This window comes from Petaurus breviceps, unplaced genomic scaffold (assembly GCF_028583685.1).
Source record: "Petaurus breviceps papuanus isolate PSGF00001 unplaced genomic scaffold, PetGlider_PUasm1.0 90849, whole genome shotgun sequence".
Classification (NCBI taxonomy): domain Eukaryota; kingdom Metazoa; phylum Chordata; class Mammalia; order Diprotodontia; family Petauridae; genus Petaurus; species Petaurus breviceps.
In genome coordinates, this window is record NW_027187361.1 from 4,400,348 (window position 1) to 4,426,713 (window position 26,366).

General features: G+C 36.2%; 1 protein-coding gene across 8 annotated transcripts in view; it reads right to left on the reverse strand.

Moving 5' to 3' along the window:
• The window catches only part of STS (steroid sulfatase), a 192,910-nt gene that overhangs the window by 16,351 nt on the left and 150,193 nt on the right, over positions 1-26,366 (reverse strand). For all 8 annotated transcript variants that reach the window (XM_069072818.1, XM_069072826.1, XM_069072820.1 and 5 more), the window contains one exon: positions 19,683-19,804. In XM_069072818.1, coding sequence (XP_068928919.1) covers positions 19,683-19,804 — 122 coding nt within the window. The remainder of the gene's footprint in view (positions 1-19,682; positions 19,805-26,366) is intronic.

Genomic DNA, 26,366 nt, shown 5'->3' on the forward strand with positions numbered 1-26,366 from the left:
AGAAAGAGAGAGAGAGAGAGAGAGAGAGAGAGAGAGAGAGAAAGAAAGAAAGAAAGAAAGAAAGAAAGAAAGAAAGAAAGAAAGAAAGAAAGAAAGAAAGAAAGAAAGAAAGAAATTGGATCAAAGAGGGAAGAATATATATATATATATATATATACTTACACACTCGGGTATAGAAATTTAGCTTATTCAATAGGGAAATAGGAGGGTAAGGGGGATAAGAGAAAGGGAAGTATGACAAAAGGTAGGATATATTAATGAAGGAAGTGGTGGGAGGCAAAACAGAACAGACTTTTGAAGAGGTACAGAAAGGAAGAGAGAATGAAATGAGATGAAGGAAAATGCAATTAGTAATCATAACTATTAAAGTGAATGGGATGAGCTCACCCATAAAACAAAAGCAGATACTATAACTAATTAGAACCCAAATAACAGTATGTTGCTTAAAAGGCTCACTTGAAGCAGAAACACACACAGAGTTAAAATAAAGGATTGGAGCAGGATATAATATGCCTTTGGTGAACTAAAAAAAGCAGGGGTAGCAATCATGATCTCAGAAAAAGCAAAATCAAAAATAGATCTAATTAAAAGTGATAATCAAAGAAACTACATTTTTTTTTTTTGCCTTTTGGAGGGCAATTGGGGTTAAGTAACTTGCCCAAGGTTACACGGCTAGTTTTTTGTTTTTATTTTTTTTTTTGGTGGGGGTGTTAAGTGTCTGAGGCTGGAACCAAACTCGGGTCCTCCTGACTCTGGGGCTGGCGCTTTACTCACTGTGCAACCTAGCCGCCCCAGAGAAACTACATTTTGTTAAAAGGTACCATAGACAAAATGAAGTAATATCAAAAATGTTTGCAGCAAATTTCTCTGATAAAGTTCTCTTTCTCAAATATATATTGAGTATAAAACTCAAATTTATAAAAATAAGAGTTATTCCCCAATTAATAAATGGTGAAAGGATATAAACAGGCAATTTTCAGAAAAATATGCTATCTATATGAAAAAAAAAAAACATTTCTAAATCACTATTGATTAGAAAAAGGCAAATTAAAACAACTTTGAAGAGGATTAAAATCACATCACTAAGTTAGAATCAAGTTACAGCGTATCTGACTGTGGCTGACTAGACCAATGTGAGCTCAGAATGCTCTCCCACAGGTAGGGCACAAATAGTCCATGTGAACATTTGGGGTGGATTCTCTAAATTTGCATATTTCCTGTTTCTTTTGAAGTACTGCAGTTCTGCTTTGCTCATCTCTACTGCTCACAGTACTATCTTTGACAAATGCTGGAAGAGATGAGGAAAAGATAGGCACACTAATGAACTGTTGGTAGAGTGGTATGCTGGTCCAACCTCTGTGGGGGGCAATTTGGAACTAGGCCCAAAAGCTATAAAAATGCGCATACCCTTTGACTCAGAAATACTACTACTAGGTCTGCATCCCAAAGAGATCAAAGGACAAAAATATTTATAACCACTCTTTTGTGGAGACAAAGAATTGGAAATCAAGGGGAAGCTCATCAATTGGGTAATGCCTGAACACGTTGGGACATATGGTTGGGATGGAGAAGTATTATGGTGTTGTGGGAAATGATGGGGGAAGTGGTTTTGGAAAAAATAGGCAAGATCTATAGGAACTGATGAAAAGTGAAGTAAGAAGAATAATGTGCACCACAATGTTGTAATGATGATCCACTGTGAAAGACTTGGCTCCTCGGATCAATGTAATGATCCAAGACAGTTCCAAAGGATTCATGATGAGAAAACTCTATCTACCTCCACAGAGAGAGAACTGAGTAAAAATTGAAGCATAATTTTCTCACTTTATTTTTCACGCTTTTAAAAAATATGGCTAAAATGGAAATGTTTTTCATGATTTCACATGTATAATTGATATCACTGCTTGCCTTCTCAGTGGGTGTGGTATAAGTTATAGGGAGAGTGAGAATTTAGAACTCAAAATTTTCAAAGAAAAGAATGTTTAAAATAAATACTTTTTTTGAAAATATTTTTAATAATCCTGTGAGATTAGTCTGTTTTTTTTTTTAAAGGAGAGGCAGAGTCTCTGTTCTTTACCATATTTAAGTTCTAATTTTTTTAAAAAATTCATTTTCCTATCCAGGAAAGTATTCCCCTTACACTTTATAGGAGTTAACCCACTCTCAACTCTTTACAAATCTAATAATGTCTTGCAGATTAGGGCCACTCACGGCTTTATTTTCCCCTCCTTTTATCCACTCTCTAAGCTTCTGGCCTAGGATAATGAGTTCTGAATTTTATGTTCAATCTTGCTAGTGTAGTTATCAACAGTGATAACACTCAAAGACACCTGCAAATGATAAACCACAGGGTGTGAGTCTCTTCCAGGCCTCTCCATTTTCAAACCGCAGCATCACAAAATAGAGCAAATTCTAGGAGGTCGTCGTTTCCAAAAAATGTGTTTTGGAGGGAGTGACAGTCTAAGAAAATATGCATGCAACAGCATCATAAATACAGAGATAAGTGGTCACAGATGACTTAATAGGACGTGTATACTGGAGCAGTTTTTTTCCATGTCTACTATAGGTTTATTTTAAGTTTGCTCCATTTCCAGTTTTGCAAGGGACCTACAAATTCACATTAAAAAATATATTGGGTGATAGGTTCATAGCCTTAATGGCTGCATATCACTTAAGAGATCACCTTCTCCAGCCCCCAATTTTGTAGACTAGGTCCCGGAGTACCTAGTGCTTAGGTGACTTTCCCAAGGTCATGCAAGGCAGTAAGCAGAAAGTATTTTAATGTTCATTTTGGTTTCTAGTGGGGTTGTAACATATGTAAGAATCCCCTTTTCTGAGTTCTCAAGACTTGACTTTTCCTCCCCACTCATATTTGCTTTGGATATTATTAACTCTAATCAATACAAGGCATAGACACTTTTGTTTTAAATCGTGGTATAGTGTATAGAAGATTTTAGAACATGGAAAAGCAATATCTGGACTTACTAGTTGCATCAGCTAGGGCAGTTAGGTGGTACAGTAGATAGAGTACTCATTTTCCTGAGTTCAAATCTGGCCTCAGACATTTACTAGCTGTGTGACCCTGGGCAAGTTACTTAACCCTGTTTGTCTCATTTCCCCATCTATAAAATGAACTGGGAAAGGAAATGGCAAACCACACCAATATCTTTGCCAAAAACAAAAAAAAACCCTCAAAATGGGATCACAAAGAATTGTACACAGATGAGATCACTGAACAACAGTTGTGCCAACTATCTTCTCTGGGATTCAGTTCCCTCCGTAAAATGGGAATAAAAGTATCTGATATCACATATCTTTCAGGGTTGTGGAGATCAGATGAAAAAGGATATCATACTCCTTTATGAACTCTTAAGTGCTATGCAAACATGCCATTATAAGACCAAAAAATTCAATTACAAAACAGTAAGTGCCAACTCTGCATAAAGCACTGTACTAGGTACTGAGGACACAAAGACGGTTACCTAGTGTGATGCCCATGGAATGACCAGGAAGTGAGCAACTGGTGATGTAGGACTAGAGTTCAGGAAACTCACAACATAGACCAAAGGACTCATTATATAGAAACAGGAGTCATCTGTATAGAAATGATGACCGAATGTATTCAATATAATGAGGTCACCAAGAGATGGAGTATAGGGAGAGAAAAAAGTTCAGGATAGAAACTTGGGAAACTTACACACTAAATGGATGGGAACCAGATTATGATCTAGTAAGAGATTAAAGGGGGGCGGCTAGGTGGCGCAGTGAATAGAGCACCAGCCCTGGAGTCAGGAGGACCTAAATTCAAATCTGGCCTCTTAAATCCGACACTTAACACACACACACACACACACACACACACACACACAAAACTAGCTGTGTGACCTTGGGCAAGTCACTTAAACCCCACTGCCCTCCAAAAAGCATAAAAAAAAGAGAGATTAAAGGAAGAGTTAGGCAGGAGGAGAAACAAAAGACAAAAATATCACATAAGTGAAGGAATGAGAGATTATCCAGAAGAAAGGAAAAGGTGCTTAGAGGTCAAATAGAATGAGGACTGACTGAGAAAATGCTTCCAGTTGCCAATTAAGCATAAGTCATAAGATGTTTTCCACTGAGAGTTCTTGAGGGAGGGCTACAGAATACAAATTCAAATCATTTCAAAATTTTAGTCTTTATTTTAATTCTCAGATTCTGAATTTCCTTGGTAATGTTAGACTGATGATCATACTAAGATGTGTTTTTTTTAGAGACTGCTTTGGATGATATGCTTTGGGGTGGGGAAACATAAATAAAGTGCCTTGTACAAAATAAAGGCTCAATAAATATCTGGGCATCAAACAAATTTAAGCAGAACAAAGATTTTGTAATCCACTCAGCAGCATTTACAGTCACATTTCCAATATCTAACTATTTAGGTAGTTCTTAGAGCTTTGTCATATTTTTCCATTGTTAAGCTAAAAATAAAACAATGACAGTGGTATTAAAATTATTGGGCACAGACTAATTACTTCCTAAATATAATTTTGAAATTCTTGAGCTAATGAAATGCCAAAGAAAAGTGTTTATTATGCCTGCATACTAAGATAATTTATAAAAGGTACTGCATTAAGAATCAGAATAGACTTAATTCCCGTTCAGTCTAGAAAGAATACAGGTATGCCAATTAACTCCTTTGTTACTCTTCTTCATTTAAAGTTATGCTACCACATTATGAGGCTGTGGAGGCAAGCCATAATTATAGTGATAATGTCACTGTCAGTTTCATTCATGGGCTGCCTTACTCTTGTATCCTATCACCTTTTATTTTCTTTAGCTAGGGAGCTGAGTCAGATAAGCTAGAGCTAGAGATGGGAGGCAGAGGGGAGAAACCTTCTCTAGATGGTAAACTCTAGGGCTAGCCTCATTTTTAAGGCCCATGCTGCTGAAAGCAGATTTAGAATATTGGGAAACAGGAGGCAACAACGACTCCAGTTGGTGGGATTATCCAAAGTAGAGTGCCACAGAAATGGCCACAAGTTAAGGAAACCTGCCTGTACCACTTGCTGGATGGTGAATTTCTTCTAAAGGAAGGTTTTTCTAATCAAAATGCCAGGTTTTAAAATATTAATGTAAGCTTAGTATGTGGTATATAGTATGGAAAGTGGGAACTGGATTGGATATAAATATATTTAAAATACCCTAGAGATATTTTGAGCACATCAATTGATGTCTTTTGGATTACTTATCTGCATCACATCTGCCATCATTAAAGAAAAGGTACATATTATCCCCAGAGGTACGGCAGAAATAAAAATAACATCTATGAGAAGTTACTTAATCTCTGGGCCTTGTTGTCATGATTTGGTCTGGATTCTCTTCAAACTCAGGTCTTTCAACTGTAAGTCTAATGCTTTTCCCGCTATAACAGCATCATTTCTAATGAAACCTGTGAGAAAGCCCATAGACCAGAAACTTAGAAAATACATTTAGCAACTTGGAGAAATATGGCATGGATAAGGAAAAAATGTTAGGGAAAATTATGATAATTATGCTCCTCACAGGAACTCTTTCCCTTAACTTAGGGGCAGGTGAGAAGGAGAAGCCCATAAGGAGCCCCTTCAAGTTTCATTATTATTCAACAAACGGGAAGGATAAGTGAGATTGGCAGCTGAGAAAGGTGAGGTGAGAAGGGGCTACATATGAGTATGTTACCCATGCTATCACATGTGCTGTCATGGCAAGGAATGAAAGATTTCTTTTACTCAGTGTCCTATTTCCTGGGCAGAGACCTTACTGAAGCAACTATTTGTGGATGATTCCTAATTTTCTTCCTATCTTCTTACATAACTAATAATTTTTTTTTTGTTTTGCAACTATCCAGAGTACTCATAATCTCTAGTCTACATTTTAGCACTCCACAGAATCTTTATATCAGAAGGGATCTCAAAGGGTATCTAATTCAATATATAACTGAAATAAGATCCCTTTTAATTTACCATCACCAATAACTGACACTGGTATAACACTTCTAGTCATGCAAAACATATACACATATATACATATATATGTATATATTATTTTATTGGCATCTCACAATAGTCTTGTGAGACAGGTACTAGAGAAATTATTACTCCCATTTCACAGATCAGTAAATGAGATTAGAGAGGCTAAATAGTTTGTACGTAGTCATAAAGCTAATATTAGGAGAATAATGTGAATGCAGGTCTTCCTGACTCTTTAAGTCCCACATTCTGTCTATAAACCCCCAAAGAAGTCTCACAGCCTTTGCCTGAAGATCTTTAGTGACAGAGAACCCACGACTACTGGAAGCCACCTTTTTGCACAGCTCTAATTGTAATGATGTCTTTTCCTATTACCTCAAATATGCTTCTCGGCAACTTCTTCCCCTTGCTCCAAATTTGGCCCTTTAGGAGCAAGTAGAACAGTTCTCAACCCTCTTTCTCATGACAACTTTTCAGATGCTTGAAAAAAGCTACCAGGTCTCCTCTAAGTTATTTTTTTCCTCTCCAGACAAAACACCTCTGATTCCTCCAATCAGTTCTTACACAGGACAACATGTTAGCCCTTCTGTCACCTCAATCTGGTGGTCTTCTTTTAGGGAAAAAAGAAGGAAGGAAGGAAGGAAGGAAGGAAAGGAGGGAGGGAGGGAGGGAGGAACCTAGATAATGATATGAAAGTTGTATGAGAAGATACACAGGTCAGTATAACATCATGATTAGAATAGGATGACTAGGGATCTTGTGGTCCAGGGCAGGGAATTTAGAGAGCACAAATAACATCACACAGGAGTATTTCCCCGCCTGACAGCTCTAACTTCTCGGTGGAAGTAAGTATAGCACTCTATCTTGGTACTACTTCTTGCTCACTCAACAGGCCCAAGGTGAGTCTCTCACCCCAACTCCCTCTACGCCAATGGCCCAGGTGCAGAAGTGGTTCTGGTTCGTGTGTGTGTGTGTGTGTGTGTGTGTGTGTGTGTGTACACATACTTATTGTTAAGGAGGCCCTGAATTTGTCTTCTTGAGTTGCCATATTTTCCAGATACATTGGACCCAGAATATGGAGGAAGCCTTGAACATGTCAAGGATGAAGCCTGCCCTGAACTGACATAACTTCTTATTTGCACCTCCAAGCCGGACTCCTTGTGTGTTCTTGCGAGTCAAGAAAGGTGCTAGTTAGTCTGCACCAGACTGAGAAACCCAGCTTGTGCAGCTGGGACCCTTGTAGATAAGCAGACCATCCTATCTTCAAGGGAAAAGAATGCTGCTTTTGCTGTCACATTTCTCCTCCCCTTCAGGAGGGGATTATTCCTTTGACTTCCCCTTTTCCCTGCAACTTAAATACCCAAGGCTTTCCTTGCACTGCTGAACTCCTTGCATCTGCATAGGAGTTCCACATGCATATTCATTTCTCTTACAATAAATCTAGTTGCAACATATGCCTCAGGGGCAAGTGATTTTTTTTTTGTTAACAATACATATATATCCATATGCATATTTACTAGTAGAAACAATAGAAATCAACCTCTGATCATTGTACTGTTAAATCTCTTTTCCCATCTATATTCTCCTTTCAGATTTTATAATTTTTTCTTTAATGTAGGTTTTCTCAAATGATTAAAATAAAAAGTTTCCCTTTACTGATTCCTTATTGATTCTATTATGTAAAGTCAAAGGTGCATCACAAAAATGTGTGTGTGTGTTATGAAAGCATTTGCTAAATTCCTACTATGTGTCAGATACTGTTGAGCACTTTATAAATTTTATTCCACTCAATCCTCACAACAATCCTGGGAGGTAGGTACTTTTATGATCCACATTTTACAGATAAGGAAACTGAGGATGACAGAGGTTAAAGGATTTGCCCAGGGTCACATAATAAGTACCTGAGCCTGTATTTGAACTTAGGTCTTCTTAACTCCAGATCCAGAACTCTAACCACTGGACAACCTAGTTGCTTCTAATATTATTAAAATAGAATATGCTGTTATAATATTAGGTTGAATTTCAGTGACATAAAACATCATTAAAAGATAAATATCTTCTTGAGCAAGTTACTTAACCACAATTGCTTTAAAAAAAAAAAGATAAATATCTAAAACTATGTTAGAATTTCAATGGGTCTTAAAGTATAGCTATATTATACTTCCCCTCCAGATTTTACAAATTAGGAAACTGATGCCAATGGTCACTAAGTGACTTTCTCAACATTAGATCAGTAATTATTTTGAAAGTGGGAGTTATAATAAAATTGTCCTGACTCCTGATCCAGTATCTTTTTTTATAGATTGATTTGAAAATTTGAAGAGTGACAGAATATTAAAGATAGGGAAGTGACTGAGAAAATAAACAGAGCTTGAAAATAGATTTTTGTGAGGCACTTTTGACTTTAGATAGTAGAATCAATAAGGAACCAATAAAAGGAAGAATTTTTTTTTATTTGAGTCATCTGAGAGGAACCTTCACTAAGGAGAAAATAACAAAATCTGAAAGCAGAAGATAGAAGGGACAAGAGATTTAACAGTGTAGCGATCAGGGGTTGATTTCTTTTGTCTCCAATGGTAAATTGCAACTGGAACCATATATCAGAAAACAGAGAAAAAGTAAAAGTAATTTGGACTCTGTTCAGGAAAGCAGGTGAATGGATGAACCATTTCAAAGAAGAAACCTTATTTATATGTCTCAGCAAATGTTCCTCTGTCAAGGTGGTTGGGAAGTCCTGATAAAAATGTTTATTTGCAAAAAGATAAAATGATCACATTTCAATGAAAAATTTTCAAATGTAACTATACATAATTACTTGTGAAAATGCATTTTTATAGGTATAACAGGCAGAAGTTAGGCATTGGAAAGAAAGTAGTTTACTGCTCAAAACTCTATTGCATTCCAAGAGAATTGATACTGGACATTGATTTTTTTTTCCTGTTCCTCCCTCCCCTACTCTCCCTGCCTGGGGAAATGCATGTTAAACACAAATCTTACCTGTTATTTAAAGCTTGTTTATAGTTCTGTTCAGTTAAAATTGAAGGCTGGAGGTCAACCATAGCAATTTCTGATTTGTGTTTCATTAGTGGGGAAAGGGATACCAGGGATAGAGAGACAGTAACTGGCCTGTTATAGAAAGGGATAGAATGAGATAGAGAAAATAGACCGTCAAAAGTTCCTGGGACTGGTCTTGATAGAGGCTCAAGAGATAAACGAAAAGGTATCATCATGATTTATATTTTATAACTTCCCAAAACAGATTAAAAGGATGAATTTGGTTTTCTCATAGACAAAGGATGAGCTCAGCAATAGTTTCTGTCTGGTGGAGGGTTGAGTGAGCAGTTAGAGTGGGCCATTTGTCCTCCCCAAGGAGCTTCCTACATTAGATAAAGCCAAGGATAAAGTATAGCGAGAAAGTTATGCCTGGTTGGAGCAGAAGGAGAGTAACGAGGGATTTCTGCATTCAAAAGCCAGAGGGAGGATAAGAATCCTCATTCTTTCTCTCTTGCTGTAGTCCCAGTAGAATTGCTTCACTTTACACCAAAACTCTGCACAGACACAGGGCTAAAGCGCAAAGAGGAAACTATAGAATGCTGGGTATCCAGAAGAGAACTGATAAGTCATCTAGTTCAGCTCTTTTAATTTACAGATATAGAGGCTGAGGCTCAGAAAGTTGAAGCAACATGGCCGAGTTCATAAAAATAATAAGTAGCAGAACTCGGACTTGAACCCACTAAAATGATTTAGCAATTCAATTAAACAGTTATTAAATATCTACTATACAGAAAGTTCTGTGCAACATAATATCTGAGTCAGGGGGAAAGAATTAAAATCAGCACTGGGGTTTTTTTAAATTAAGGATTAATAAAAAGTATAAAAAAGGAACAATGAAAAACGATAAGGTTGATCATGAAACATAAATACAAATACTGGAGGATTACCATTTTCTCTTCTCTGAAGGGAGAAAAAAAAACGCCACCAAGAAATGAAAAAGGGAAAGGTGTCTCCAGGTATAGTCCTTTAGCTGAAACTAAAATACATAAAGATCAACTTAATCAGTGAAGGAAATTCAGGAAAATTAGAAATAGAAGCAGATGTAAGTAGGTGAGAACAGACTTTGTCTTTCATTGAAATTCCAAAGAAGATAAAAAGATTTTTGAAGTTCAAAATTCACACACTAGGGATGGAAGGAAACTTAGAGATGATCTATTCCAAGTTCGTTCGTTCCTTCCTTTCTTCCTTCCCTCCTCCCTCCCTCCCTCCTTCCTTCCTTCCTTCCTTCCTTCCTTCCTTCCTTCCTTCCTTCCTTCCTTCCTTCCTTCCCCTTTTACTTCCCCACTAACTTATGAGTAAGGAAAGAAAACTGTTCTGAATTTGCTTTCTGGTCATATGCCTCTTTTGTAAAAAAATGGAACAAAGTATGCAAAGCTGAATTATCCGCTAGGTAGAGTAACATGACTACTTTTCTAGAAAATTAATTAAGAAATGAGAGGGCAAAAGGAGCCTTCTCCCAAGGGGTTTTCCTAGCCACCAGAAAATCATTTCCTTCACTGTTGCTAATAGTGTTTGTTCCATTTAAAATTTTATCTACATACCTAACTCAATTGGACCTGATCTTGTATCCCATTTACATTATTTGTTTATGGGGTATGAAGAAGGAATATCCTTCACAATTTACCCCTATTAAATTTCATATTTTTAATCCTATCAAAATATTTTCATATCCTGTTTCTGTCATCCAACACATTGGCTATCCCCCCTTCTTTGAAGTGTCCACTTTTTTTGTTATATATACCTTCTATGCCTTCAATCAAATTATTATTATTTTTTAATTGAGTTCAATCTGAGCCCAGGACAGAACCTGGAGACATTAGCTACCTCCTTCTACATCAATTCATTAGTCAACACTCTTTTTTTGGTTGAGTTACTTAAATTTTATATTTATATTATAATTTAGCTATTTTCTCAACTTACTGATAAGGCTATCATGAGATGCTATGTCTAGATTTCCTAAAAATCTTTATACACTGTGTCAACATCATCCCTTGGTGCTATCAATTTTAAAACTTCTGCATTAAGGGACGGCTAGGTGGCGCAGTGAATAGAGCACCAGCCCTGGAGTCAGGAGGACCTGAGTTTGGATCCAGCCTCGGACACTTGACACACTTACTAGCCGTGTGACTTTGGGTAAGTCACTTAACCCCAACTACCCTCCAAAAAGAAAAAAAAAACCTTCTGCATTAAAAAATATATATATCAAAAAATGATATGAGATTAATGTGGCATGATTTGTTATTACTGAAGCAATACTGGCTCTTAGTGACCATGGAATTGCAAACCAAATTCTCATAAAGTTTCCATTTAATAACAAGTTTAGAATTTTTTTCAGAGAATGTTATCAAAATCCACTGACCTATATTAAGAATCTACTTTCCCTTCTTTTGGGGAATCTAAATATTTTCCCATCACTAGTTTTTCAAAAATATCTCCCATGAATATGTATATTCTTAATGAAAAGAGCAGATCTTTGAAAGAATTACGTGTGATATGTTTGCACATAAGAAACACATTTTCGTTGACTGTCTCTAATGCTTGGATTCCTCTCTCTTCTTACTCTGCCCCCTAACTTCCCTGGCTTTCTTTTAAGAACCAACTAAAACTTCTGCAAGAAGCCTTTCTTGATTCCCTTTGATGTAAGTGCATTGCCTTTCTTGATTCTTTTTAATATGTTTCATCTGCATATTGCTTGTGCATAGTTGTTTGCATGTAGTTTTCCCCCATTATGCTGTAATCCTTGACAGCAGGGACTGTCATTCACCTTTCTCTGCATCCTCAATGCTTGCCTAGCACTTGTGGACAAGCTTTAATAAATGCTTATTAGCTAACTAAAGTGTTTTGTGACCTTCAAAGCATTATGCTATTATTATTTTGGTCAATAACAATAACTGTGAAGTAGCTTAGTAGATTCCTTAGATCGACTAAAAAGCTATGGAGCTTTTTGTAGCATCGTCAGTCATGCTTATTTTAGCCAAGGGCTATGAAGCTCTATTCTCTTCAGGCAAGTTGTACCAGAAGTACAAAAACCTATGCTGAGATCAAGTCTGCACTTGTTTCAAATTCTTATATTAAGTGCTTCTCTTCTTCTAAACTCCTCAGCTCTGCTTAATTCTTCCTGACGCGTCTCAGCTCAACTACAACATAATGTGTGGTCAGAAATTCATTTAAAAATGTATCATAGTCCCTTGGCTGAGGTAATTTGCCCTAGGAATCCATTTCCTCAAATAGCAAAAGGAATAAGAGATATGATGGTAAGAAAAGGGAACCACATGCCAGCAGTCCCTTTGATCTATGCAGAATAGCAACTCCCATGCTGGTTAAAGAATTCTAAAATTCTGTGTTCTATGCAAATAGTGGCTCCTGTAATGACTATAGAATTCTGAGCGACATTACGACTTTTAAGCTTTCACTCCCCTCAGCAACCCATTACGCCTTGATCTTTCTCTTTGACCTCTCTATATAATATTTTCTTTTTCTTAAGGGTTGAGTTCCACAGATGTTTAGCAACAAAATAGTCTTGCTATCCTCAGGTAAGACTATTGTTCTGAATGGTTTTTAAAAAAGCAATAGGGTCACTAAAGAAAAATAGTCTTTATGGACTCGTGCATTAACTGGATCCCTGTAAAAAAAAAAATTAAAAATGGAGTGGCTAGGTGGCACAATGAATAGAGTACCATCCCTGGAGTCTGGAGGACCTCAGTTCAAATCCAGCCTCAGACACTTAACACAAAACTAGCCTTGTGACCTTGGGCAAGTCACTTAACCCCAACTGCCCTACTTCCCTCCCCTCCAAAAAGCAAAAAATTAAAAAAAATTAAAAATTAAAAAGCATGTACTAATTTGTGAAATGAGATAGTATGTTCCTGCTTTTTGGCTTTGGATGACATAGAGTCTATACAGGATTTAACAACAGCCCTTTCTGAATCTCATAGACTCTTACCAGGAAGAACAGTCAATGCTATACTGATCCATCAACATTTTTTATGCTTATCCTTTTCAAGTCAAGTCTCTCAGTATAGTTTTTTGTTTATTTCTGTTTTTTTTTTTTAAGTTTAGCATGACCTTGTCACCCTCTGTTCTTTGCCTCTGCTGTAGAGCTTGCTTTTATACTACTGTCCAAGCCATAATTATTCTATTGGATTATATCTTAGTTTTCCATTATAGTATGCCTTTTTTTTTTAAGCAATTGGGGTTAAGTAACTTGCTCAAGGTTACACAGCCAGTTATTTCTGGGTGTGGTGCTGAGTATCTGAGCCCAGATTTGATCCAGGTCATCCCGACACTGGAGCCGGTGCTCTTACTCGCTGAGCCACCTGGCTGCCCCTATAGTATGCCTTCTGAAGCTTTGTGTTAAGTTTCAGCGGCTGTCTCCCTCTCCCCCCACATCCATAACTACTGAGATAATCCAGCTTCTGTTTCACCATCACTGGCGCTTCTCTATCTGCTGCTCAGATTCCACTCTTGCTGGTACTGTTAGTCTCTACTGTCCTCTTTCTTTTTCTCTCACCATTGCTTTCTTATCATTTGTCTTCTTTTTATATTTTCATGCTCCTGTCTTCATTCTAAAATGATGGCCTTTTATAGACATCACTAGTCAATCGTAGAGATTCCCTTCTTCTGCACAGAGAATTTCTCAATCGTACATGCTTCTCTCTGGGAACTCAAGGGCCGCTTCCTTATTATAAAAAAGGTGTGTTGTTTGTGTGGATATTTTTGTACCTCTTTAATCCTTCTTTATTCCATTTGAGTATAAATAAAATGCCTTCCACAAATTAAAAGGTTTTAGAAATCTGGTCTCTAAAATACACTAGGTTTTAGTATCTTTTAGGAGATGGTTGATTATGTATTGATATTGACTAATGGGACTACACAATGCATAGCATTAGCATTTGATTCTTCCTAGGGCAGCTTTATAACTCTAGGGTCTCTTCACCATCATTCTCCTATTCCTCTAAAGAGTTTCTCCCATTACAGAGAAATCCCTTTCCTCTACTCAGTTTCTAAAACTTTCTCTCTCGTTTTTCTTTAAGTATTTGCAATGACTAATAAAGCTGGATTGTGATATCACACTTCATCAGTGAGTGTGATCATCTAAACACATTTCTCCAGGCTTAAAAACGTCTTTGTTTCAACCTCTAAAAATTCCTTACTTACACATCTGGATGTGGAACTGGAGTGAGATTTTAATTTATCATGTATGAAATTAGAAGCTCACGTGCTTCTTGATGACTCACTTAAAATGTTTTGGAAAACAACAAATAGATGGCAGTATGGTATAGAAAATAGAAGGCTGGCCTTGGAATCAGAGAATCCAGGGTTCAAGTCCTACTTAGGATATAAACTAGCTGTGGTCTGCTAATGCCAAGTCATCTAAATTCTCAGTTTCTCAGGCAAATTCCTTAGTCCATATGTGACTGAGGAGTTGCTGATCTGCACCTCTGAAAGAGATTTCTAGACTAAAATTTTTCCATGCTGATACACTGATGAAAGAACTGGTATAGGCTCTACTCCCTCCAAAAAGAATGACAGTTTATATGGCAGCTAGGTGGCACAGTGAATAGAGCACCGGCCCTGGAGTCAGGAGGACCTGAGTTCAAATCCAGCCTCAGCCACAACACACACACACACACACACACACACACACACAAACTAGCCAGTGACCTTGGGCAAGTCATTTAGCCCCAAATGCCCTCCAAAAAAAAAACAAGGGAGCTAAATAAATAATTTTTTTAAATGACAGTTTATGTCATAGATCAGCTCCATAGTAATACCTCTCCAAAGGTCTGAAGTTCACTACAATGCCACTTATGAAATACGAGGATAATTTGGCTTTCCTTTCTCTCCATTTCTATTTTTTCCCTTACCAAAAGGAAATTCTCTGGGGATACTAGTTATAGGACTCTTTTTTTTTTCTAGTCACTTTTTTTGTCTAGTCACCCACCATACCATAAGGAAAAAAATTGCTAACCTGATAGGATAAGGCTGTTGATTCCATTTCAGTAATCTCTGCAGCCTTACTTAAGCCCAGAATATGAAAGACATTAGGGAGCATGGTTTTCCCTTCCTCATCTCTGAATATGTTGTCATGTCTGAAAGATCACTTTACACAGATCTGAGTAAAACATTTTTTCATAGCTAAGGATGATCACATATATTATTAACACGAAGGTAGTAGTTACATATGGTGCTAAAATACTATTGTTTATGAGACAGTGTATATTCTAGATTCGTCCTATTCTGTTACTTTACCAAATTGCCAAATCTTGCCTCTACAACATTTTCTACATATGTTTTCTCCCCTCTTCTCATGTGGACACAATACTGATTGAAGCCCTCTTTCCCTCTCATCTGGATTATTACAACAATTTTCTAATTGATCTTGTTTCCTGCATCTCCCGTCCCAAATCAATTTTCCACAACTTGACAATAATAATCCTAAAGCAAAGGAAGTTGGACAAGGTGGACTATCTCTGGGGTCCTTTCCAGTTCAAAACCTATGAATCTCTGATTCTAAGTCACTACCCTGTTCAAGAATCTTCATTGGTCAGGGGGCAGCTAGGTGATGCAGTGAATAAAGCACCAGCCCTGGAGTGAGGAGGACCTGAGTTTAAATCCAGTCTCAGACACTTGACATTTATTAGCTCTGTGACCTTGGGCAAGTCACTTAACCCCAAATGCTTTGCCTTCCCCCTTCCAAACAACAACAAAAACAAAAAACCCAAACCAAGAATCTTTAGTGGTTGCCTGTTGCATCTAGGATAAAACACAAACTCTCCTTAACTTGACATGAAAAATCTTTCATAATCTGTTTCTAACCTACCATCACAGAATTTTTTTTTAATGTTACTCCCTTTCATTCACTTGATATACTAGCTGAGATGGTCCACTTGATATTCTCTGAACATCTAATCTCTCTTCCCCACATTTATGCTTCTATGGAGGGTGATCCCCATACTTAAAATCCACTCCCTCCTCATTCTGACCTTTTAGAAACTTTTCGTTTACTTCTAGCTTCAGTTCAGGTACTGCCTATTCCTTTTCTTAATTCTCTTAGTAGTTAGTGTTCTCTCAATTATCTTGTATTTACTTCTCTGTTTGCAATGTTGTTTCCCACATACCTGTTTTTATGCTGTCTCTGCTGATAGAGTATGGGAATCCTTGGAGATATTTTCACTTTTATCCATTTAACCCTAGAATCTAATACAATGTCTTGTACATGAAAAACTCAACCAAATCTAACTACACAATGGAGTTCACTAGAAATCAATACCATATATGGTTGTACCATGTATCTCCCACTAATGGATGTTCTACAACAAAGTCAGAAAATCAAGAATCTACTTTTCTCTGTAAACACCATGACTGCCATGTGTTTTTAATAGTATAGATTTGGATGACAATAAAACTTAAAATCCACAATATTTACATTAATGAAGTTAAATTTTCCACATTCATAAAAGGAGAGTTCTTCATGCTAAAACCATGTTAAACTTTCTAAAGCCTTTTCATATTTAACTTGGGGGATGGGAATGGTGAATGACATCAGTTCAGAGTTATATTAAAGCTATTCTACTTTCTGAGACATAGACAGCATCATACAAATAATGGATATGCCTTTTACACTCAGAGCCCATGATGGCACAGGTAACTTTACAATCTGTTTTCTTTTAAAAGAGAAATGTTTAGTGGGGCCAATATTTGAACATGTTAAGTCATAAACTAATAAGGAGAAATGGTTGAGTCTTAGAACACTTCCAGCTTCAGTATTTTATAAGATCTTATTCTAAAGAAAGAAATCAGTTAATCCTTTTTTAAAACATTTTTAATATCCTCATACTAAAACAATCTTTCCTTTTTAAGATGTGATGTGTAGTGTGGCAACCTTCAATATCCCTAAGACTCTGGGAAAGAATTTAGTGGTCAATATGGATTTTTTTTCAGGCCCAATCTAGTCTTGCAACGACTCCATTAGATTAAAGGACAGATTTTCTTTCTAGGAATATTCAATAAATATGGAGTAGTAAATTATATGATCTAGAAGCAAAAAACAAAACAAAAAATAACCCCAAAGAACAAAACAAAACAAAAAAAAACCCTTCTTAGTAAATCTGTGGAAGCTCATGACTGATTTTCAGTTTTCATTTGGATAGTACATAAGGGGGCTTATTCTTTGAGTGCTCAAAAAGACCAGCGGTTTCTTCAGCTTATGACTGGGTACTATTAAAGAGGTAAAACAGGTTAGCATCGAGATGTCCAAAATTAGTATTTTCTGATTGTTGGCTAAAGGCAGAAGACGACAAGGAATGAGTTGTGATAGAAGGCTACTCACATCCCTTAAATGTCTTTGTACAGAGAGTTTGACTTCCTAGGGCCAACTTCTTTACATAGCAGTTCTCTCGTTTTTCTCAATTTTGCTTACTACCTGTCTCTTCCCATCCTTTTTATCTTTACTTTTCTTCACATAATGTTTTTCTCTTACATTCCTAATTCAATATGTCTCTACTTTGTTTTCTTTTTTTTTCTTTTGGCTTTTTTTTTGGAGGGGGGAAAGCAGGGCAATTGGGGTTAAGTGACCTGCCCAAGGTCACATGGCTAGTAAGCGTTTGGTGTCCGAGTCTGAATTTGAACTCAGGTCCATCTGAGGGTCAGTGCTCTATTCACTGCACCACTTAGCCGCCCTCCCCCCCACCTTTGTTTTCTAAGAGGGATTTTGACATTATTATAGATAGCATTTATAGAGTGTATTATGTATGTCATCTCATTTAATCCCTCACAACCCTTCTAGGTAGGTGTTATTACTATCCCCATTTTACAGATGAAGAATCTGAGGTTGAGAGAGGTTATAAGTGACTTGTCCAGGGTCACACTGCTAGTATGTGTCTGAGGCAGGATATGAATTCAAGTTTTCTTGACTTGAAAGTCTAACACTATTCACTGTTTCACTAGCCACATTATTTAATCACAATGTTGCAAGGCTTAATGTATGATAAGCAACTTTTTTATACATAGATAAGAAGCAAAGATAAGTAAATCCTTTCACGGTACTATAAATTGTGTGAAATATTGGAAGTATTAAAAGGTCAGTTTACTTACTGTTTCTTGGATGCCAACACCCTGTATTTAAGTATGCATAACAATAATGGATGGGCCTTGTGCTTTCTGACTGCCCTATAATCTCCCTATGCAGGGAATGTTGTTACATTTGGAGAAAGTAGAATTCCCATTTATTATAGTAATTAAAGATATAAAACACAAGTGGGACATAGTTAGGAATAGGCATTCTAAAGACATAAGGATGTTTGGGTAGATTATATATGCTCAAGCAATCCCCCCAAAATTGCATTTCTTAATCCCTAGCATACTGTGCTAGAGCTACAAGCAGACAAAAAAGATAAAATAATCCCTGATCTTAAGGAGTTTACATTCTGAATCTTGAAACTATATATGTACTTAGGGAAACTGTTGGAATTTTTTAAAAGAGCTAATTGCAAGTAAAATGCACAGATTTAAATAGAAAATGTTAGGGTGTAAATCTGGTCTAATTATAATGGCTAGGATAAAGATTGTTATCACCTTCCTGCCCGAATATGAGGAAGGAATTAAAGGAGGAAGAAATTCTTCAAGTTAGGAGAGCTAAATTAATTGTGCAGCAAGGTTGTACAAAGGAAAAAAAACTTGAAAATTACCATGAGCATGAATCACATTTCCTTGGGAAGCTGAGAGTTGCGCTTGGGATATCTTGTGTCAACACCATAATGCTTTAGAAGTAAGACACGTCTGTTTCTGTGTCTTTTAGAAGTAATGTGGTGTAGTGAAAATAACATTGTCTCCAGAGCCAAAGGACCTGAATTCAAATCCCAAATTGACTCTTACTACCCACAAGGCCTAAGTTTCCTTATTTGCAAAATGAGGGTATTGAACTAAATAGCTTCTGAGGTTTCCTCCAGACCTAAATCTATGATCAGTATCTTTAAATAATATCTAAAAATAAAAGTGAGTTTTTTAGTTAACATCTGATCAAAAACTGAGGAATGAGACCTTCTATCATTAGAAAGTGAATAAGTGCCCAGACACACATAAGTTTTCTCAGTAGTTTCCAACTTATTCCATTATATTTCTTAAAGACTATAATAAAAATACATATAAATGTATGGCAACATCTATGAGCTTTGATAATTCCATTAGGATTCTTGACATAGGTCCATGTGCTCTTTTATATGACGCTATTTTCAGAAGTGAATTGTAAATCTGGTAAAATAAAGCCAAATTAGACATTCCAGGAAGATCCCATTACTTAGAAAGCTCAGAAATCAGGTAACACTTAATTTGAACTTTATGAGAACATTATGCCATTTGAACTTTGTTCTAAACAAATAAATCTGGAAAATTTATTTGTGTACTGATGTTTTTTTATGTGTATTGTTATTGCACAGCATTAGACTAATGACATTCAATAAATCGACTATTCAGACATGGATGCAATTAGGAGGAAAAAGGGGGAGAAAGGTGCAGACATTCACAATTTTAGTCTTCTACTTGGCATACTATAGGCCTTGGCTGTACTTTTCTTTAAAAAAAATGCTTTCACAGTAGTATAAATTGTGTGAAATATGGTAAATATTAAAAGGTCAATTTACTTACTGTTTCTTGGATGCCAACGCACTGCATTTAAGTACGCATTACAGTAATGGAAGAGAAACTCATGCTCAGATTGGAGGATTTTTCCTTGAAGCAAGGGCATCAGATCACGTCCATCAATAACTCTAAATAATAAAGCAACAGAAAGTTTGTGAGAGAAAAGTCATATGTGTTCAGGTGGAAGGGAGAGGGGTTGAAGAGAACTCCCAACTAAAGATTCACGTTTCAGTAATAGACAAAAGAGCTATACAACTACATGGGCCTAATAAGTGATGAAAGCCCCATCCCTACAAAAATAACTATGTTAAATTTTATATTCTGCTTTACATTATAGTTGTTTGCGTACTTACATTATCCCACCTATTAGATTAGGACTTTTTATCCTTTTGATCCTTTCCTATGAACCTCTTCTCAGAATATTTTTAAGAGTATAAAATAAAATACATAGGGTTGCAAAGGAAACTAATTCTACTGAAATAAAGATGTATTTTTTCCCATTCAAATTCATGGATATCCTGAAATCTATCAAGGAATTACTTAAGAGAAGAGGTGGGAGGAAATGTGGATCCCAGGTTAAGAAGTCTTGTACTACATCAACTGATAAATGATCAAAGGATATGAACAGGAAATTTTCAGAAGAAGAAATCAAAGCTATCTATAGGCATATGAAAAAATTCTCTAAATCACTGCTGTTTAAAGAAATGAAAATTAAAACACTTCTAGGGTTCCACTTCACACCTATAAGATTGGCTAATATGACAAAAAGGAAAAATTACAAATGTTGGAGGGGATGCGGAAAAATAGGGACACCAATGGCCTAATGGTAGTGGGGTTGTGAACTGATCCAACCATTCTGGAAAGCAATATGGTACTATGCCCAAAGGGCTATGAAACTGTATAAAATACCTTTGATTCAGCAATAATACTACTATGTTTGTACCCCCAAAGAAATCAAAGAAAAAAGGAAAGGGCTACAAAAATATTTCTAGCACCTCTTTTTGTGATGGCAAAAAAAATGGAAATTAAGGAAACATCCATGAGTTGGGGAATGGCTGAACAAGTTGTGATATATGATTGTGATGAAATACTATTGTGCTCTGAGAAATGATAAAAAGGATGCTTTTGGAAAAACCTGGAAAGACTTACAGGAACTGATGCAAAGTAAAATGAGCAGAACCAGGAGAACCTTGTACACAGTAATAGCAATATTGTACAATGATCATCTGTTAATGACTTAATTATTCTCAGCAATACAATGATCAAAAACAATTCTGAAGGACTTAAGATGAAAAATGCTATCCACCTCCAGAGAAAGAACTGATGGAGTCTGAATGGAGACTGAAGCATACTTTTTTTTTACTTTATCATTTTTGTTTTTTTAGTCTCTGTTTTCTTTTGCAGCATGGCTAATATGAAAATATTTTGCATGACTGCACATGTATAATCTACATCACATTTCTTGCCTTCTCAAGGAGGGAGGAAGAGAATTTGGAACTCAAAATTTTATAAAACAAATGTTTAAAAGTTTTGCTAACAGGTAATTGAGAAAAATTAAATAAAAATTAAATGTTAATTTAAAAAAAGTACTCTTGTATTAGATTCCAAATTCTCGAGGGCATGAGTGTTGAAGCCCTTATGGTACCTAGAATGGTGCTTTTGTACAGAGTCAATATAGTATGGCAATGAGTGAACTACCTAATAAATTGCTGCTACTTGATGCTTTGTGGAAAAAATCAAGAAGGAACAATTTAAACTACAATTACTTTGTGAAGAAATCAAAGGAAAAGATTAAACTACAGTCAAGGTGATAGTGTGAGGGTGGATGGAACGGTGAAAAGATCATTTAGTTAGAGGACCTGGACTAAATCCCAACAAATATGTGAATTTGGGCAAGTCAGTTAGCCTCCATTGGTTTCGGTTTTGTCGTTAATGATGGTTTTGGACTATAAGGCCTATAAAGTACCTTCAAATTTTAAATCTATCCAGGTCATCAGAGGCTTTCACAAGTTCTTTTTCTATCTTAGGTTATACCTACAAGAGAAAAGTAGTCAATATCCACTAATCTTTCTCAGTTCAGTCACCTCTCTTCCCTATGTCCTGCTCTCCAGATCCTTGACATTGTTTTGATTGCATTTCCTCATACTGAATTCCAGTTGTACTGGTTGGCTTATAACAGGAGATGAAGGAGGCATAGTGCTCTTTAACTCAGAACCAAAATATATGGAAGCTAAAACTTTAAATCTTTCAAAGGACTATATTTTCCCATTAAAAATGTTTTTCATTATCTCTGTATCACCAGCCCATATGTTGCACAGCATCAATCTTCCTGAATTAGAAAAGAAGTTTCCTGTTATAATGGACAAGGGCTCTCCTAATCATTCTACTCCTGTTCTTTCAGGGTTTGATAGTGTGTTCTAAAAGGCTCTTACCTATCCAGCCTACAGGAGGTGGGGAACAACAAGAGTTTTCAGAGAAGAGAACTGACTGAATTAAAAGAGAAAATGGGAAAATCGTGTTTGTGGCAAATAAAAAGATGGCGGAAGGAGTTGACGTTAGCAGCAAAGGTTTGTGTGTGGGGGCTCTGATGAACTGGAAATGTTGGGCTAGTATGGGAGTTAGGATTGGATGATGAAAAAAATAGTGTGACTTTTTCTAAGCTAGGATGAAAGGAAGAATATAATGGAGAAATAAAATGGTAGAAAAGATTCCAATCTCACTATGTCCTTGAGAGCATAGAGAGCGCTTTGAGAGCTGGGGACTTTCTAAGTCCAAGTGGATATCTCTCCATAAGTTGCTAGAAGTATTTTCCTTGTATGCCTGGTATGAGATTGGGATAGTCAGGAATCCTAGATTAGAGCTAACAATCTCAATGAAAGGAAGCTATATTTATAGGTTGGTTAATTTTCAACTAAAATATTTCAAAAGCAATCAATGTGTATGTCAGTTCTCTGTATTCAATGCATGTTCCTCTCTCCAAGGTTACAATACTACTTCTAGAAAAAAATAAACTGGGAAGGCATTTTTTATTAAGAATTCTGGGAAAGAATTCTGGTAATTATAGAAGAAGGGAGATCATTTTTCTAAAACTTTGCAAAAAATACATATGCACAACAAATATTTGAATTGAATTGAATTGGTTAATCAGCAGAATGTAAAAATGGTAAAATTCTATCAAACTCTTCATGGCTTGTTTTTCTTGGGGTTTTTTTGCATAAAGAAAAGAGTATTTTACATTTTTTCCTCAAAAACTTTTTTTTTAATTCATCAATTTTTGTTTACACAGAAGTGGCACTATGGTTAAAGAAAATAATCATATCAAGTTCATGGACAATTAAGAGTTAGGAAGAAAAATAAAGCCAAAATACAGTAAGTAGGCCTACATTAAAGAGTCCTTCCTAATCAGAATGAAACGCAGTTAGAATTAAAGGCCCTGACTACAATTACATATCATATGTTTACATTCTAACAGATTACAGTGTTCTCAAACTACTTATAAACATCCTAATGGGCCATGGAAGGAATTGTCTGAAGTGGAGGGAGAAGGTATGCCATGAAATAAAATAATTTGGAAAATTAGTCCCAATCAATAGAGATTTAGCAGAATTTTCTTAAAGAAAAAATTAATTACAAATTCACAGTTATTTTTTTTAAGTTGAATTAAAGTTCAACAAGCGATTACTAAACACTCCCTATCTCCAGGGCACTGTGCTAAGTTGCTGAGAAGATAAAAATGAAAATATTTACAATCAGAACAATTCAATTTAAATCAGGAACAAATAGCTAACAAATAGTTTAAAAAAAATTAACTTCCCTATCTTCTTATTCTAAATAAAGAACACCAAACTCGCTCTATCATCTTCTATCACGGGCATGAAAAAATTAAAAAACATAACAAGGCTATTCTACATATACATACGTTATATATCACATATGAATGTCTGAGTCGTGTTGCATCTTCTGAGCTGCCTATAGTTTGTTCACTGTCATTAATATCCCTTGATATAATTATAGCCTTGTTGCTTAGCTCTCCTCTGGTCTTGGCCCTTATTATTAATCATGAGCTCTCAAAAAGTCTACGGACTGAAAATTTTCTATTATCATAAGTTAAAAATAAGAACAAAAGATAAACTTGGACCAATTCCCAATCCCATTTTCTTGTGAACTATAAAGTTAGAATGAGAAACATGGTGGAGACAGTTCTATTCAAAAACAGCCTCTATTCTGAAATACAATTTCTATTCTAAAACAGTAGTTACTGTCTTCAGTTCTTTTCAAATCCTTCCCAAGAAGGATTCAGGACATAATCATGTAGCATTTTGAATTAGGCAGGGAAAAAGGAAGAGAAGGAAGGAGAGGTGAGTGAAGAATGCATACGAGGAGTCATGTAGGGAGTGTGGAACCATGGCTCTCACTGTTAACACAACGAGCAGGGGACGTGAGGAGCAAGGATGGGCACGTCCCGAAAACCCATATTGTCACAGCCTCCCAGTGGAAAGCGACTGTGTCTAGAGATCCAGATGGTGAGAGGGCATTCGTTGTGTCATCCGACAATGACTAATTTTACCTTTTGAGAAACTACTCTTTCTCTTGTACCCACTACAAATAACATTAGAATGTGGATATATACGTACATACATACATATGTCCATACACATATAAATACACAGATATATGCGTGTATATCTTTTTTAAAGTGATGATGACAATATGAAACTAATCTTACCTAAGTTATTTCCGCCTCATCCCCCCTCAAAAAAACCTCAATGCTTAGAGCCTTTTTGATCATTAAGAAGCAAAAGGACAAGATTTTTTCATCCTTTGGAATGGGAAATCCTAGTTTGCAATCATTTTTAGCTTCAAATGCAAAGATGAATCTCATTTTTTTACATCCTGTACCTAACATGTCATTTCCTAGAAGGATTCAATAAATCAACTGCCATGGTGAGCCACTTTATAACAGTGCTACAGAAATATTGGTCTTTCAAAGTAGAGCTCATTTTTGCCATGAAAAATGGAAAGCAACCTGGTTTGTCTGAACTTTTCAATGGTGCCTATACTCACACGACACTTAGCTTCTCCAACAAACTTGCATCTAAAATCATCATTTACACCATGACAGTGAAGTATGAATTTTCACAAAATAGGAAGTATGATTCCATTAAACTCTGTTATTCTATTCAATGTATATTAAACTCAGTAAGTACATAACACAATGTTTGGAACATAGTAAGTACATACTGATAAATGACTGTCAATTGATTGACTTAAATCTTCAGTCTTTTAAAACCTCCATTAAGTGCACTGCCGGTGGAGTTGTAAATTGATCTAATCATTCTTGAGAGCAATTTGGAACTATGCCCAATGGGCTAAAACACTGCACACCCTTTGGCCCAGCAATACCACTTCTACCAAAGAGATCATAAAAATGGGAAAAGGATTCACACGTACAAAAATATTTATAGCAGTTCTTTTTGTGGTGGCAAAGAATTGAAAATGGAGGGCATGTCCATCAATTGGGGAATGGTAGAACAAGTTGTGGCATATGAATGTAATGGAATACTATAGTGCTATAATAAATGATTACCAGTAAGACTTCAGAAAAACCTGGAAAGACTTACATGAACTGATGCTGAGTGAAATGAGCAGAACCAGGAGAACACTGTACACAATAACAACCACATTGTACAATGATTGACTTTGATAGACAGCAATGCACGGATCTAAGACAACTCCAAAAGACTAACAATGCAAAATACTATCCACATCCAGAGAAAGAACTTTGGAGTTTGAAGGCAGAGAGAAACATACTATTTACTCTCCTTTTCTTTTACTGTTTTGTTTTGTTTCTTCTTTCTTGTGGTTGGTCCCATGAATTCTATTTCTTCTTTACATCATGAAAATATGTTTAACATGAATGCATAAGTAGAGCCTGTATCAGATTGCTCACCGTCTTTGGGAGAGGGGAGGAGAGGGTGAGAGAAAAAATTTAAAACTCAAAATCATATGGAAGTGAATGTTGAAAACTGAAAATAAATTAATTATTAAAAATGATTTAAAGACTACTACAGTGGTTTCTCACATTTGTTATCAGAAAATAAACTATTTTTTACATTGGGAAATCAGTTCACCTTTGGTAGCTAGCTCTTGGCATTAATAATTAATTTACATGGCTCCATAGCTATGTAATTCAAGGTCAAGCTATATGCCATGGAGCTGACCTTAACATTTAGTTAGAAATGGTTTTGGAAACTTCCCCAAGAGGTCTTTCTAGTTGTCCTTATATCCAACATATGTGCAACAAAAAATAAGTAATAGCTATTTCGGGGAAGAAATAGCCATAGAATCACGATGCTGGTGTTCAGTCATTTCTCTCATGTCCAACTCTTTGTGACCTCATTTGCGGTTTTCTTAGCAAAAACATTAGAGTGATTTGACATTTCCTTCTCTGGTTCATTTTACAGATGAGAAAACTGAGGCAAACAGGGTGAAGTGGTTTGCCCAGGGTCACAAACTAGTAAGTGTCAGGTCAGATCTGAATTCAGGAAGAAGAGTGTTCCTGACTGTAGGCCCAGCACTCTATCTACTTTTCCACCTTCATAGAGTTGTAGGATTTTGGAACTGGCAAAGACCTTAGAGGTCCAAACCTCTTTAATAGTTTTAGAAAATAGAGCCTTTAGAGCTAAAGTG